Source organism: Corapipo altera, unplaced genomic scaffold, assembly GCF_003945725.1.
Source record: "Corapipo altera isolate COAL_440 unplaced genomic scaffold, ASM394572v1 2b, whole genome shotgun sequence".
Lineage (NCBI taxonomy): Eukaryota > Metazoa > Chordata > Aves > Passeriformes > Pipridae > Corapipo > Corapipo altera.
The window spans coordinates 27,886,527-27,902,145 of record NW_020884874.1 but is presented as its reverse complement, the minus strand read 5'-3'; the positions used below and the strand labels follow the sequence as shown (position 1 = coordinate 27,902,145).

Below are 15,619 nucleotides of genomic sequence, written 5' to 3'. Positions count from 1 at the left end.
CTATTCCTGTGATTTTTTGCAAAACTTGTGTGATGCTGTGTCCATACAAACTGATTCTTACAGTACGGAAGGAGTTACACATTCCTCAATCTGGTTTAATACTAGGGACCTAAACAGCTGAAAATTGTGGAAAGAGTGAAACTTCATCAAGAACTTTGAACCAGGAGAAATTATTTCATGATGTTTCAGGTCAAGCATCCAAAATGGGTGAATACTTTTGAGTTTGATTCTTGTGTGTGCAGGTTTCTCTTCTGAAAACAGAAAAGATTGTTGATTTCTGCAGATTTATTAATATTGGTGAAGAAGTCAGATGCTCTGGTGTTGACATTTAAAAAATGTCAAAATAGGAAATTAGTAGCAGGTTTTCTAAAATTTCTTTATCAAATTAAATACTGTTTACGTTGTACAATGGGAGAGAGCTTATGAATAACTGTACTGCAGTTACTATCTGTATTGCACTGTGAAACTGTACTGTATAAAGTTGAATCATCTGGAAACAACAGCAGGAGAAGTATAATCAAAGACTATACTGTGCCATAATTCATATGTATGAGGAAGATAAATTTCTGTTCTGTTGCATAACATTTCATCTCTGTTGCTGATTTGTTCCCACAGGTGGTCAGTCTGTTGGAACAGCTTGCAACTAAACCTACTGTTTCTAGACTTTTAGCTCAGTGTCTGTTCCCCCTGCCTGTGTTGGTAGAATCCAAGGATTATATCTTGAGCAGATTTTCGTATGTGTCAAGAGGTTTGATGTGAAGCGATTCTCCCCCTGAATTTTCATCCTCCTTTCAAGTCAGTGTCAGAGAGGAGGTAAAGCTTTATAGCTCAGAAAGGAAAGATCTCAAGACAACCAAACATAGGAAAAACAATATAAAATGTTTTAGAATGCTCTCAATTCAAGTTCAGTAATTTTGACTTAAATTTTTGTAAAACAGAATCGAGTTTAAAAGCTTGAATCTGTTATAGTCCCTTGACATGGAACATTGTAGCCCAAAGAACTGCAATTGCATATAGTTTTAAGAAATTTTAAAGGCAGCTTTGTCATGGGAAGTACCACACAACCTGAATAATGGGTCAATCCTACATGTTACTGAAAAAAATTCTGGGATTCATGTCTTATATATCCTATACAGATTGAATTTATGCAAGTTTAAATGTTTGACAGTAGTTCTTTGGAATCTATGTGGAGCAAAACCACTAAACCCTTCTCCATGATTTGTTTCCAGATATACACACAAAGTATTTCACAAAAACACAATTCCTCTAAATTTTGACTTTATATGCAATGTATTTATAATAATACAATAGTAAAACCTAAAATACACATTGGCAGATATAAACCATATGAGGAGATGGGCTAGGAGTAATAGAAAAAAAGATAAATTGAATATTCCATGAATTGAGAAGAGTCCTTCCACAAGAGTAATGGATTAAATGTCTATCCTCTGTAATGGAATATGCAGAAGTCTTTGCCAAAATGTGGTGCTCATTGTACAGTATTTTGAAGACTTAATTGCTTTTTGGCTTTTACAGTGAGGTAGAATTCTGATGGACACATGCCATATCTTTATGGGACACTAAATGGGTATGTGTGCCCTAGATCAGTATTTCAGCAGCTATGAAAAATATTAAATAAATATATCACTATTTTTTTTAAATAAGACTTCTTAGCTTACTTTCCATGCCATACCATTAGATTTCAGTAATTACAGGACCGAAAAAACCCAACTCCATATTTACTTTTATAAATGAACTGTCAACTGGAGAGATTTTATTCCCTGGTTCATCAGAAACATTGTGTACATAGTTCACTGCAAATAAAAGGCGTTGCAGTTCTTCTCAGATTATGGTTTTAGGTTTAGTTCTTTACAGAACTGAAATTGCAGAAAATATTATTTTGTTAGACAGTGTAGTTTCAAATGGAGGTAAGTTACAGGTACTTCATTATTTTTCTTATAAAGAAAAGGGTTTTTCTCTACCGTTCAGTCTGTGTAACTTCAGTCACAGTAGTTGCTTTCAATCACCTTCCTTGTCATTTACTACTGGCTTTCATTTCCACTCTTGACAGACTTCAGAGACTGCTCCACTGGAAGTTTCTTTAAAAGTATTTTGGTTTTTCATCTAAGTTTGCCTTTTCTGTGTCATATGTATAATTTTTTTTGTGCTCTATGATCTTTGCTGTCCGGTGGAGCATACCTACCCCGATGGCTGGTGGATAGATGGAAGGAGTATTATTTTCAGAAGTACTTGGGATCATTTCCAGGAGGAAATCCAGAAATGTTGGGTGTCTGTATACATTTGATTCTGACAGTGAGTTAGTGGAAAGATAGTGATCCTTGGGCTGTCACATGCTTAATTGGTGTGTAAGTCTCTAAGCCTCTAATTCTTTTATAAAATTCTTTTATAAAAAATTCGTTTTCTGAATTGGAAATGGGAACCTGATTCCCTGAATAGCTTTGAGAATCACATCCAGGACTTGGAGTGACCTGGAGGAATTTACTAGATACTTGGAGGATTGAGGATATGAAGAAATGAAAACTTTATTCTCACAGAGTCATGTCAGATAGGTAGGAAAACTTTGTTTAGCTTTTAAGGACTGCGGTCGACACCAAACCTGTTTAAGAACCACGGATGGCAGATAGACATGAGGTGTGCCAATTGGAGTATTTGCATCTTTTTTTTCTTTCTTTTCAACTTCAGATAGAATAAGTTGTTGTGTCCAGAATGCATATCTAGTATTTCCCAAATAATGCATAGCTAATATCTCCAAAAAAGTTAAAATGCAGAGGAAGTATTTGGATTACTTCATTATTTTTGTCAGATTGGTGAAGAACTATCAGAAAGCAAAGGAGGCAGGATTTGACCCTTTATTATCTAGAAGGGGCAGGAGAGGAGGCTGGGGAAGAAGTGTCCTGATTTTATTTTTTACTTCCCCATCCCTTAAGTCTTCTTTCCAGTCGCAGTGTCTCAGGTCAGCAGATAGATGTTTGCATGCTTACTTTGAGTGGTCTGGTGGCTACAGTTGGCGTGAATTAACATTTATCATTTAGGGGTGATCTGTGGCTGTTCAGGTAGTTATCCTTGCTGTCAACCAGTCGAAAAATCTGATGTAAAGTTTTCCATTTGACTGGTTTTTTTTTAGAAATAAGAGTATTTGGGTATATAAACAGCATAGCACCAGGCTGCTTCTATAGAAGTGATGGAACCTCACACATTATGACAGAGCGGGCATGCTTATGTTTCCTTGTGTTTCAATCCTAGCTTCTAAAATTAACTTATTAAGGAACAGCAATCTAGTTTTTTGCTAATTTGAAAGATGAAAAACTGTATTGTTTTGCTACCAATTTCTCATATTATGTCTCTGTGGATCTACTGGGTTTTGTAGATAGTGGGAGATGCAGAGAGAGAAGAAAAATCTTCCCCTTTTCTCTCTCCTTTATAGTCCTCCAAGGAAACACTTACTATGCCTTAGTAGAAACCAGTTCTACTATTTAGGTTTCAATTCAGTTATATCCAAGGCCAAATATTCTGCTTCATTTTCCTCTGAAGTCCATGCTCAGATGTGATGCTCAAAGAGTGGAAAATTTAATTTTATGCAATACTTTACTTATATAATCACCACATACTTTTATGTCTCTTATCTGTTTGACATCAAAATTTTCACACAGACTTTGATTGTTCAAATTTTGGATTAGTTGATAGAAACTGTGTTGAGAATTATATAGGAACTATTTTCATTACTCTTCTTTATTTGAATATTTTTGTTCATGCCTTAATAGGCTACTCAGATAAAGTACCCATGTTTTTCAACCTTCATTTTAAACAATTTACAGCAACTAGGATTTTTGTTTGCTTTTAATGTTTCTTTTCAATACAAAAAAATATTAAATTCATTTTTTGTTTCCTCTGGCAAGTCCATGAGCCACTCTTTATAACATTACTGCGGTTTCTTTGAACCATGATCTAGTTCTTTCAAAACAAAACACATCATCTCGAAATCAAAGTAATTTAGGAAGAAATTTGAACATATGCTGGTGGTTTATAGACAGCACTCCACATATAGTCTGATAGTGATGTGCACACCCTGTAGCCCTTTTTTTTTCTAAATGGGCATTGAATTTTAGTACAGAGGGATGTCATGACTTTTATTGATTTTAAAGTCAGTCAGTGTGATATTTATACTTCCAACAAAATTTTTAGGGAGGAGTAAGATTTCTTGCGACCAAAATGCAGCAATTCGCTCAGCTCCTTTTGTGCTCTTATTATGACATCAGGCACCTCTAACTTTTTATCTTATGATGTATTCATTATCTACCCCTAGTAAACTCTACTTTCATCCTGTGTCTGTTATGTGTATATTTGTACAAGTCTTGAAAAATATCCTTTCTAGTTGTTGGTAGCTATTGATTCATGCTATTGATTCTGTCATGGAAGACATACATATGTCATTTCTTTAGGCAGTTTTAGCAAGTTATTGCTTTCTTACTTTCTCATCTCTCAGTGGCCTTTACTTCCACTTCATCTTTTGTTACCTTGAGTGTCCTCCTGCTCGTCACTTAATAACTGTTTCTGGTCTCTCCATGAAATAGGACAAATAATTACCTGCTACCTTTTAAGTGTATTCAGAACAAAATCATTATTGTTTCTGACACATTCTGTAAATACCGTATCTTAGAAGTCTTAAGGTAATATCTAAATAAATTCTTTATGCAGCACTGTAACACTGCTTATCCTTTATAGTTTATGAGCACACTTTTCTTTTTCTCTTGAACTTCAACTGTAAGCTTAAGTGTAGCTTGAAAATGTTGCACCTTAGAACTGACTTCCCTAAAATGTTCACTCTTTTGTTTTTTAGGGAGTAACAGGTGCTTTGGCAGTTTTGATGAAAGATGCAATTAAGCCCACGCTAATGCAGACGTTAGAGGTGAGTGGCTTATGATGCCTGCCCTGCTCCGACTTTCAAGTTCCATATTGTGCTGATCGTGCTTCTCTTCAGTGACTGTGCTTAACTTTCAAGGTTCAAACCTGGGTCAGATCCATAAAGGCATTCTAGCAAATGTTCATTTGTTTATGTTAACTAATCAACTCTATCTGTATTTATACCTTTGTGGTGGTTTTCTTCCTTTCTTTGAGACTCTGACTATAATCATAATTTCACCTAGTGTTGCAAGCAAGCTGCAGTGCACTGTTGAACTGCTTCTGAGCCCACTGGAAGGCAAGCTGGTCTTCTGAGTCATAGACTTACTACTGTTTCCCACCTTGTTCTTCTGGGGAAGTTTACTTCTTATGTATTTTTTTTGTATGATTGTTCCCATGATGATTCCCACAGCCCAGCATTTTGTGTGGGAAGTAGATGCTTTGCTGCGGCCATTCTAGTCTGTATCACAGTTTGTGCCATTCATAGACACAGGAGAGTGCTTTTACCTGTTTATGTTTTTTCAAAAGATGGCTCCCAGCCACCTAATATTGCCATAGTGCCTTCAGGGACTAAACAAAGCTTTGCTGGGCTATGACAGGAATGGTTTACACTTACCCTAGTGAGCTGTCTTCCAACAGCTTAAAGAATGCAGAATTAGTACAACTAACTTTGTGTCTGGGCAGTCTAGTATTGCCTTTTCCATGGGAAGTTGACTGATGAGCAACATTCAAGTTTAGAGGGAGAAAAAGAAAAATGAGGAAATAATAAAGCAGATTTGAAAAATGCACTTGGAGAAAAATTAGTTTGTATTTTTGAAAGTTTGACCATAAAAATTACATAGCTGGAACATTCCTGGTGTGGTGAAAAGTTAAAGAATGTAGAAATACATGAGTTCAATTGCTGATTAGCAAAAATGTCTCATTTTCTAAAACATGACAATGTGATAACTACCTTTTTGCTTTTGTGTTTAGATGGGGTCAAATTCCTGCTCTTGGGGAAGATTTAGAAAAATAGAATTTAAGTCTATGTTATTATAACCATCTAATTATTTTCTCCTGCAAAGAAGATCTGTTCTTTCATGTGGCTGTATGAAGAATGTATGTGTGTGTCAGAATTCAATATAACATCCAATAGCAGAAACTGGAGGTCACGTAGGATCAAGAATGTCATGGCCAGAACTGTGTATTAAGTCACCACTTGGATAACCTTGTGTGTGATAAGCGTCACTGACAATGTAGCTTTGATTCTGACTGTTTAGTCTGTGTCACTCTACTTGCACTTTGCATATCTGTTAGAAAATAATGTGGTTTTGTTGCAACGTTCTAAAGGACAATTATAAATGTCAGAAGGGTTTCTTTTGATTGATAGGCATTTGGTTCTGGGACTTGCATACATTTCTTTTTTCACTGCATTTCTTTATATTCACATTTCTATGCAATATAATTCCTGCCTTTTATGTGGTATTCTTTTCTAGTCTAATCTATGCTATGGCTGAAACATCTGCCAACTTTCATCAAACACTATTGCTTGTTAGCAGGACCCTGACCACAGTACCCAAAGATATATTTTTCCCCAAAATTGTCTCATAAAGTTATTTTTAAAACAGCAAACTAAAGCAGCTCAGAAGATTGCTTCATGCTCCGGTCCTTCAATTTGAGTCTTAAAGATGATTTTTTGTTACTTTTTGAATACCTGTTGGCTTTCAGGCTAATATGAGTCACCTATCCAGGAATGGAGATCTTCAGCTTACGTAAATGTTCTCCAAGATGGTGCTGTGCTTTGGCTGATGTCCTATTGGACTGTGTCATTGCTCTTGTGTAGAGATGCAGTGACCTATTCTGTTACTGCCTGTGCTGTTACTGCTGCTCTTGGGCCTCAAGCTTGTGTCATATTCCATTTTGTGACTAAATACCTCTTATTATTTTTAGTTATTCATCTGAATAGATTTGAGAGGTGCTAATTTTAATAGCTTCAGTTAAAACGAAAAAAAAAGGGAATAAGGAGGATACTGTGCGCTGCACACTTGAATGTTCTGTAGTGATCCGTTTGTGCGTTTAGAGCCTAAGGGTGAAGTACCTTCCGAATATCAAACCTACACCTCTCCTGACACAGTTTAGGCCATTCCTTCGCATCCTGTCACTGGCCACCACAGAGAAGAGATCGGTGCCTGTCCCTCCTCTTCCTCTCACAAGGAAGTTGTAACTGCAGTGAGGTCTCCCCGCAGTCTCCTCTTCTCCAGACTGAACAGACCAAGTGACCTCAGCCACTCCTCATACGGCTTCCCCTCAAGGCCCTTCACCGTCTTTATGCCCTCTTTCAGACACTCTCTGATAGCTTAATATCTTTGCTATACTGTGGTGCCCAAACCTGCACACAATATTCCAGCTGAGGCCACACCAGTGCAGAGCAGAGCAGGACAATCCCCTCCCTCGACTGACTGGTGATGCTTTGCCTGATGCCCCCCAGGACATGTTTGGCCCTCCTGGCTGCCAAGGCACTGCTGACTCCCATTCAACTTGCCAGTGATCAGGACCCCCAGGTCCCTTTCTGTGGCACTGCTTTCCAGCATCTTATTCCCCAGTCTGTATGTACATCCAGGGTTACCCTGTCCCACGTGCAGAATCCAGCATTTTCCCTTGTTGAGCTTCATATGGTTGGTGATTGCCCAGCCCTCTAATTTCTCAAGGTCTCTCTGCAGGGCCTCCCTGCCTTTGGAGGTGATGTTTGAAAAGTGACCAGCAGTGATTGGCCCCAGCGCCTGCAAAAACATTTTCCCAGGGGACCTTCCTTACTAATTCACTGAGCAGCCTGAAGTCTGCTTCTCCTCATGTCCAGAGTTGAGGTTTTGCTGGTATTTTTCCTCCAGAGATTTTATACTCGATCACTTGTGGTCGCTGTGGCCAAGACAGCCACCAATCTCCACTTCTCTGACAAGATCTACTCCGTTGACAAACAGCAGATCAAGGAGGGCATCTTTCTGAGTCATCTCCCTTAGGACCTGTTCCATAAAGTTGTTGTCTAGGTTTTTAGGAATCTTCTGGCCCAGGTTGTGCCAGCTGTGTGATGTTCCCAGCTGATTTCTGGCAAGTTGAAGTCCCCTGTAAGGACAACACAGAGAACACGAATGCAGCTCAGAATGTACTGTGGACCTGTCCTGCAAGTAGGGTGAAACTGTTCACCAAAGCACGTCTTTCAGATCACTTTAGTTTTGGGGAATGGCAAAAAAACTGCCAGAGGAGATAACTTCTGGGTGACTTCCAGCTGATACTGACACTTGATTTAGCATAATTTGTAAGTCATAGTGTCTGTGGGTAGCAACGCCTGGAAGTAGCCATTGCAGAGACAGCTGCACTCCTCTGTGATCTGGCCATGAGCCTGTAGAAGGGAATTGTGTTAAGCTGTGGAAGTCTGAGGAGTTGCTTCTAAGGGCCTGTGAAAGGGGAAAAGAACAACTCAGTAGATTTGCACCAACTTTATATGTATGTCTGCATGCACTGGAGAAGAGGTTCAGAAGGTCCTAAATCAAAAATAACCGAATGCCAGTCCTGCATGGAACTGAACTGGCAACTTGTGTCTGTGCATTTTAATTTGCTGGTTTTTAAAGCAATTTCTTGGTGAGTTACTTTCCATCATAACCCTGCTACTCTGTCACCAGAAATGCTGCCTGAAAATATTAGTGATTGACAGTGTTTATATGCAGGAATGACAGTGAAATATCAAAATGAGAGATATGAGACACTCCACCTACAATAACTGCAGACTTTAGTAGAACTTATATCCAGTGCTGTAGAATTGAGATTACTTTGTTTGGAATGTACATCATGATTTCATAGTGTTTATCCATGTTTCTCATGACAGATTTGTTCTCTCATCAACTGATCCCTTAATGTTTAGCATTTATTTATACCATGAGTAACAGAGCAGCTGCTCTATGGGACAACTCTTTGTAGTTGCAGGCTGGCTGCTCTGGGATGGTTTGTTGTATTACGTTTGAAGTGCCACTCACAGTAAAGATGAGAGAAGGATGGTAATAAGTATTATAAACATCCTTCTAATGGCCACATAACTTCAGATATTTATTGACATTCTGGGTTTATTTTCTTTTACTGAAACTTGGATAATAAAATTTTCTGTACTGAAAACAGTCAGCAGAATGCATCTGTTTGTTTCTCAATATAGTTTATTAAGAGCACAGCAAAACTAACTGGCACTCTGCAGAGTAGGACAGATGGACTGACACAGTCACTAAAGCTGGCCTGAGAAGACATTGTTGTCTCTGTTCCAGCGTGTGCCTGAGGCTCCCGAGGTCCTGCTAGAGTTCACTCTCTTTGGTACCTAGACTTTACTTTTCTGCCAGGATTGCTTATGTAAAAAACCCATTCTAATAGGTCCTCCTTTTCTTCTGGTGGATTTCAGAGCTCCAGAGGAGCATCTGTCCATGCCAGTGATTTAGCAGTGTGTTTGGATTTTAAGTTAGTGGCAGGAGGCCTCTTGACTACCAATGGATCCTACAGTCTAAATTTCCTCCCTATTCATGTTGCGTGGATGAACTCTTGGAAGCACAGTTGCACAAGGAATGTTGTGGAAGACTCTCCTGGCACCTCTCTTTGCACAGCTGCCACAGTATGGGCTCAGCTGCCCTCTCACTGGTTGTAGTTGTGCTTCCGTGCATCACATATGCCCATTCTGGGATCTAGCAAGACCAACCCCGTAATTGCATGCTGCAAGAAATTATGGCTTGGAAGACTAAAATTAAATTTAGTGACTAATAGAAGATAAATTGGAATAAATCCTATGGATTTGAATCTGGTAGCTGAAAACTGCAGTCTTATGTATTTGATTGCCAGAAGCATAAATACTGGATTAAAGTAGAAGTAAAACTTAAGTTTTAGTACAAGGTTGAGTGGAGAAGTTGTGTAAGTTACCTATGGGTTGAGCTACTGTCTGTTACCTTTCTATGAATGAAGCGGGTTCTGAAATCTAGACCTGTCAGTGAATGAGGTCTGAAGCATCTGAGATGTATCTAGAACCCCTAAACTGTCTAACAGCGCTTCTGTCCTGTTTGTGCTTTGATTTAGATATCATGTTGATTAGTCTGCAGAAGTATTGAGGTTTTTACCTAATGTGCTGGTTTGGGCTGGGATAGGTTTAATTTTCTTCACATTAACCAGTATGAGGTTGTGTTCTGGATTTGTGCTGGAGACAGTGTTGGTAACACAGGGATGTTTTTGTTATTGCTGAGCTGGGCTTACACAGAGTCAAGGCCTTTTCTGCCTCTCACCCCAGCAAGAAGGCTGGGGGTGCACAAAATGCTGGGAGGGGACTCAGCCAGGAGAGCTGACCCCAACTGACTAGAAGGATATCCCATGCTATGTGGTATCATGCTCAGCATATAAAACTGTTGGAAGAAGGAGGAAGGGAGGAACATTTAGAGTGATGGCATTTGTCTTCCCAAGTAACCGTTACATGTGATGGAGCCCTGCTTTCCTGGGGATGACCTGCCTGCCCATGGGAAGTAGTGAATTAATTCCTTGTTTTGCTTTGCTTGTGTTTGCAGCTTTTTCTTTACCTATTAAACTGTCTTTATCTCAATCCATGAGTTTTCTCAGCTTTTACCCTTCCGATTCACTCCCTCATCCCACTGATGGAGAAGTGAGTAATGTGTAATGTGGGGCTTAGTTGCTGGCTGAGATTAAATCATGGCATCTATTCATTGAATTAATTAATATATTTTTTATTATTCAGGGAACACCAGTATTCGTTCACGCTGGACCTTTTGCTAACATTGCACATGGAAATTCTTCTGTTTTGGCAGATAAAATTGCCCTTAAATTAGTTGGAGAGAAAGGATTTGTAGGTAAGTAATTATTTGGTTTATTTTGTTATGATTTGTTGGTAAAATGGCAAACAGTGATGTAAGTGAATGGAAAAATTAGCAATGAAAGGTAAGAATTCTACTTTATTATTAATATCAGCGTAAAATAATCTTAAAATGAATGTGTAAAAAGCCAAAAGCACTTCTTCTCTTACCCTGCCCTTTGTCTCAAGTGATCCTATCACCGTGTTCAAGACTCTATAAGGTGGCTGAACCAGTCAAATGACTGTATAGTATTGAAAGAGTTGTCCTGTTGTTCGTTGTATTAGTATCCATTTGACCTCACTTGATAACCAAGAGAAACCATTCTTTTTTCCTGCTGAATTATTCCTTTGCAAGTTCACCAGACTCAGCCAAATAAGAAGTCAGATGACCATGAGCCAGTGCAGAGAACAGCAGAGGCAAGGTGGTTGAAGAAAGAGTAATACTGCCTCATTTTGATGGGTGTGAGCCATTAGGTTGGTCCAGCTGCATTGTCAAACCTTGTCATGAGGCCCTTAAGTTCCCATAAAAGCATTTGGCTGGGCAGATTCTTTTTATATTAGGAATTCAACCTGGACAAGCAGCAATACACATATAGAACTTATGGTTGCAGGCAAAAAAAAACTTGTGGCTGAACAATGAACTAGCTTTAAAAATTGTCATGTGTGTTTAAACCTTAGAATTAATAAAATAAAAGGAGTGTTGCTGCTTTGCAGTTGTAATGACTTTGCACTGCTACAACCACTCTCTTCTGTGTCTTGAACACCCAGATTGGCTGCCATTAGTCCTAAAGCTGGAGTTCGAGTATCTGTGAACAGTGCTCTTGAAGAGGTGCAGTAAAGTGAAACATGAGGTTTCTAATGCTAGCACACTTAAACTAGTAGAGAAACATTTATGTATATGCTTATGTCATACCTTTGCATTGCTATAAATGACATAAAGAGGACCAAATAACTTGAAAGTAAGTTTTTTAAAATAGAAAGTCTGTTCTATTTAAATTCATTGGTAATCATAAAAAAGATGAGTTGTTTGCATTATTATAGAATGTGTGTACTTTTTGTTATGATACAAATCAACCTATATATTTACAGATTGAGAATAGAAAGGTTTCTTATAAGAAGTTATTGATTACTGAACAAAAATAGAGAAGGAAATCTTAAAAAGTAACAAAAATTTAAATAAAACAAAGTAAAAATAAAGGATTGAAACCTGTAGTAGATCATATTGACTTTGAAAAAATCCCAAAGAAATATGTCACTTTGGTATTCTCTGAATAACAACAAAATGGGTGTACAAGTAGAAATTTTATTATTCAATTATCTTGAAAGTTTCTTCTTTTTAAACAGTACTTGTTGATTTTCTATTTTACTTGTTTATCTCTGTAGAAGTAAGTTTCTGATCTCCCTAAGCATTCTGTGCCTTGAATTTTTTTAAATCCTTGGGTTTTTTTAAATGGAATAGCAAAGTTCACACAATGATTTTTAGATCCTTGTTAGGATATTTTTAACAAAATTAGTTCTTAGAGTCAGTTTTTGCTAACCTCTACCCTTCTGATTCAATATAATTTGCAAAGATTGTTGCATAGTTGCGTGTAATATTTTTTTAGCAAAGAGTGTTCTTGGGAAAAGTTTGATTCAGTATTCTGCTCTCACTTCTTCTGTTGAGGTTGGAGTAGCTAGGAAAATGCTGACCTGTGTAAGAAAATAGATCATTACTGTTAAGGTGATGAAACATGAGCTTTTCAAGGTAGTCTGGGCACATGTTATGTGTTTGCATTTCCTTTTTTAAATGCATGATTATGTCGAGGGAAAGGGTTGTTTTTTACAGCGTTACTGTTGTACAACTAAAGGGTCTGTTTATTTTGCTCTAATATAATCAAACACCCATTCAAAGAAGAACATTTTGCATTCTGAATACATTTATTTAATGGTAATCAAATTGATATTTCACTAAGCCATGTTTGTTGTTCCATGGCTCTGTGGAATGAGGCCTAGAAGCATTTAGAGTAACTAACGTTTTTCATAAGCCTGGTGAAGTGACTTTGTTTCTGCAGTGAGCTGTCTTTTCAAGTGGGAAGTCTGTTTTGTATCACTTGAATGAAAGTATGTTGGCAACAGTCTTAAGTCTTGATACAGGTTTTGGAGCCTGAAATATCACCTTGGATTTGGATTCCCTTCCATTCAACGTGTCCCTCAGGAACTAAGAATGTATCCTTGCATTTCTTGCTTTTTTTTGGTCTTACCCACCTGTTTGTCTTTAACACTCTTTTCTCTTTTATTTGTCTTTGGCCTGAGTTTCTCTGTTGGGAGACAAAGCAGCTTAGCTTCGATAGAGTAAAACCTTTGTGCATTGCCAGCTAAAGGCTCTTGTTCAGATTTTATTCTACAGAACACAAATCCCTGTGAAACTGATTTCAGAACAAGACTGCCTTTTTTCTGTGGAAGAAGGAACTTCAACATGATTTGTAGATCCTTGCTAGATTATTAAAAGCAATAGTTCACAGAGTGGCCTACTTAAATAAACTTTGCAGATAGTCACAAGTGTAAATGTTTGTTCTAATGGTTATAATTACTGTAAGCTTTATGGTTTCAAAAAATACATTTATTCTGATAACTAGTCAGAGCATGTGGGCAGAGACCACATGTAGGACTCACTGGCTTATTAAATACTGTCCTATTCTACCCTACAAAACTGGAGTCTAAAATGACAGCTACAAAGTGTCCTACATTGAAGGTCCCATCCATACAAACAGAGAGCCCAGTGCCTTGTGAATTCTGCGCAGCAAAGCAGTTAACAAGAAACTCCACTGCTTTCCTGCTTAGTGTGGAGTTTGCCTGAACCCATTATGGCCATTGAAACTGCGTGGGGAAAGCTGATCGTGCAGTTAATTCAGACAGACAGAATGCAGGCCAGCTATGCTGCAGTTGGATAACTACCTGAACAAGTTTAGTTACTCACTCTTCCTAAAAGTAAAAATTTTCACTGTTCCACATTTCCCTGGTCACTGTTCTCATACATTGGATCTGATACTCATTAAATCTTGTATGAACAATTAGAGTTCACATTCTACCATGTAGGTTACTTGCACAAGCTCATAAAAGAACCTAAGAGGCACTAGAAATAGCATAGGGTAGCTGGAAGAACCGTGTGGCTGGGAGAGGCGTTTTAGGGAGCACAGGCTGAGAGACTGGCTCTCAGCCTTATGCAAGTGCATCCAAAGCAGGAGCATAAGATGTATAGTCTGCAATTAAATTAATTTCTTGTATAGTAGAATAAATATCTTAATGTATGTGTGTTATCTCACCATGAGATGGGATGATGATATATAAATCATATATATAATCTCTATATTTATAGGTTTATTTATTTAGTATTTATATCTATTTTTAATTTATTCTTTTATTTTTTACTTTCACCATAGTAAAGAGCAGAATCTCCTGCGAGTTTTGTAGACTACCAAGGAGAATAGCGTGGCTTGAACTTGCAACACAGTTTTACAAATACAGACTTTTTAAATTTTCTGTCCTGGTTTAAGCACCCTCCTTCCTCCTGCTGCTTGTTTACAGTACTGTGCAGCCCCTCTCTTTCCCCAGCACACCTGTTCATAGCTTATCCATGTGATAAGCTGAACTGGAGAGTTCGTCTTGACTGAAAACAACTGCAACAAAAAAAAAAAATCTCTTTCCTTCCCCCTTGCAAGACAGTGTTTGGGCAAACAGTTTTCTGTGATGGGGGAAGATGAGATAATGTCACATAAGATGGTATTTTAGCTGAAATAAATATTTATAATATTATAGTCTCATTTTGAGGTCTAAAGTGCCAGTAAAGCTACTGTGGATGCACTAGCTAGTCAGACTGAGCCTGCATTGCCAGAGCAGTTGAATCTGTCTCCTTTCTCAGCCTTTGCTCAACTGTTTTTGCATGACATCCTGGCAGAAACCTATTGCCCTTTTTGTTGGCTTACTTTTCTGCTGACTTAACACAGAAGCAGTTCAGCCCAGAGTCACAAAAACACCAGAGCTGGTGCAGGAGAGGGTGAGTTGGGACAGCCAGCAGTGAAAAACCAATCTGTCATGTAGATCCCACTGTTTGTGTGCCATGGCCAAGGCAAAAAAAAAAAATCCTCTCAAAAAGTTCTTTTTAAATTTGTTTTTAAACCTTATTTTCTCTCTCTGACCTGCATTGCCTGTTTCTCTGCTTACTCTGCAGCCTAAATTGCAGCATGCTGTGCCTTTTGAGTAGTGTCAAGTAGCAATAATGTAGACTGTTTTAAAAAAAAAAAGTAAGCAAAATTTAACCATTGAGTCCTGTTGTGAACTCTCCCTAGTTGAAGGCATTCCCTGCTTCAGTTTCAGATATCCAAGTGAATCACAGGCCCTCATTAAGTTTTAGATAGTTTAAGCCTTTTAGCGCAGTTGTTCTTTATCTCTTCCCTGAGTCTTGTTGCTACGTACAACTGAGCCTTTCTCTCTAATTTTGAGTTCTTGGTATGAGTTTTGCTACTGAACTTTTCATGCAGTACCTTGGCTGGTTTGTGCTTGTTTGTCTTGTCAGCCTTTTACTGCTTAGGGCCAGTTTCCCTGCAGATTCCTCCCCACCCTTGCTGCGAGCAAGTGTGTCCCATTGAGGACGGGTGCATGATACAGGCACCCCCTGCACTGGAGAGCATCCTTGCTCATGGCCCGGGAAGTGGTACCCTGGGGAATGTTGAGTGTACCCATCATCACAATTGCCATCAGAGTTTTATGGTCTCTTACACACCTCTTTAGCCCCTCTGGCAGCAGCCTGAAATCTGTTTCTGGCATTTCATTTTCCTTTTGTATGAAAGGTTGCCTAAACTG

General features: G+C 38.4%; 1 protein-coding gene across 3 annotated transcripts in view; it reads left to right on the top strand.

Annotated features, from left to right (window-relative positions):
• The window catches only part of MTHFD1L (methylenetetrahydrofolate dehydrogenase (NADP+ dependent) 1 like), a 142,876-nt gene that overhangs the window by 44,308 nt on the left and 82,949 nt on the right, over window positions 1-15,619 (top strand). For all 3 annotated transcript variants that reach the window (XM_027634034.1, XM_027634036.1, XM_027634035.1), the window contains 2 exons: window positions 4,859-4,927; window positions 10,667-10,778. In XM_027634034.1, coding sequence (XP_027489835.1) covers window positions 4,859-4,927; window positions 10,667-10,778 — 181 coding nt within the window. The remainder of the gene's footprint in view (window positions 1-4,858; window positions 4,928-10,666; window positions 10,779-15,619) is intronic.